General features: G+C 41.4%; 1 protein-coding gene across 1 annotated transcript; it reads left to right on the forward strand.

The window, feature by feature from the left end:
- The first annotated feature begins 270 nt into the window (after positions 1–270).
- LOC103610163 (keratin-associated protein 3-3) lies at positions 271–567 on the forward strand. Its single transcript, XM_008594384.1, has one exon. It carries the CDS (start codon positions 271–273, stop codon positions 565–567), a length of 297 nt encoding a protein of 98 aa, XP_008592606.1.
- Positions 568–1,080: the final 513 nt, after the last annotated feature.

Genomic DNA, 1,080 nt, shown 5'->3' on the forward strand with positions numbered 1-1,080 from the left:
GTGATCTTGTGACAAAAACGACAAATCAATGAGTCAAAAACATGACTAACTTAATAAGGGCAGAAACTCTTAGTAGACAAGTAAATACCAAACGGATTAGAGAATCTTAGTGAAAAAGGGGTGTCATAAACAAAAATAAGGATAGGAAGCCTTCCTGTTGGACCAACACCCATTGGGGAGGGTATATAAAAGCCCAAAAGCAAGAGAAGATGTGTGTTTCACAAACCTCATCTTTCTAAGAAACCAAAGGCAAACCAGATTCCCATCACCATGACTTGCTGTGTTCCCCGCTGCTGCAGTGTCCCCACCGGCCCTGCCACCACCATCTGCTCCTCTGACAAATGCTGCCGGTGTGGAGTCTGCTTGCCCAGCACCTGCCCACACACGGTGTATTTGCTGGAGCCAACTTGCTGCGACAACTGTCCCCCACCCTGCCATATTCCTCAGCCCTGCGTGCCCACCTGCTTCCTGCTCAACTCCTGCCAGCCAACCCCATGCCTGGAAAACATCAACCTCTCAATCTACACCCAGCCTTGCTGTGAGCCCTGCGTCCCAAGCTGCTGCTGATCAGTGACTGCTTTGCTCAGTGCTCGACAATGGGGAATCAAAAACTGTCTATATAGTATTCACTTGCCTTAATAGTGTATCAGATGTTAAGGTAGACCAGATGTCCTAGAAATGGAAAACCTACTTTTAAAAGAAAGGAGATGAAGAAAAATTTTTTAAGATTATTTGGCTGAACAGCCATTAGGTTCATTTGGGCAGGTGAATGCTTTCTATTACCAAAATACTATTGGAATCCTTAAGACCCCAAACTACAGTTTCTTGGATATGTTGCTTTCTGGATCTTATTTCTTGTATTGAGTATTTTCATAGAGGCCAAAGAATTTCTTGATGGGTTTTCCAATAAACTTTATTTCTCTGGCAAGATGTGTTCTTTACTTATGTTAGACTTTTTTTGGTATATTTCTTCCATTTTTATAAATGTAAAGATAAGATGATTGATTTAATTTTTAAAAAATAATCTGTTAGAGGAACCACTGGAACTAGCTTAGTAATATGTCTTGCCAAATTTTAGTT

The sequence above is a fragment of the Galeopterus variegatus genome, unplaced genomic scaffold (assembly GCF_000696425.1).
Source record: "Galeopterus variegatus unplaced genomic scaffold, G_variegatus-3.0.2 Scaffold10690, whole genome shotgun sequence".
NCBI classification, from domain to species: domain Eukaryota; kingdom Metazoa; phylum Chordata; class Mammalia; order Dermoptera; family Cynocephalidae; genus Galeopterus; species Galeopterus variegatus.

Excerpts from the sequence above, each read along its gene's own strand:
- LOC103610163 (XM_008594384.1), top strand. The coding sequence starts at position 271 with ATGACTTGCTGTGTTCCCCGCTGCTGCAGTGTCCCCACCGGCCCTGCC.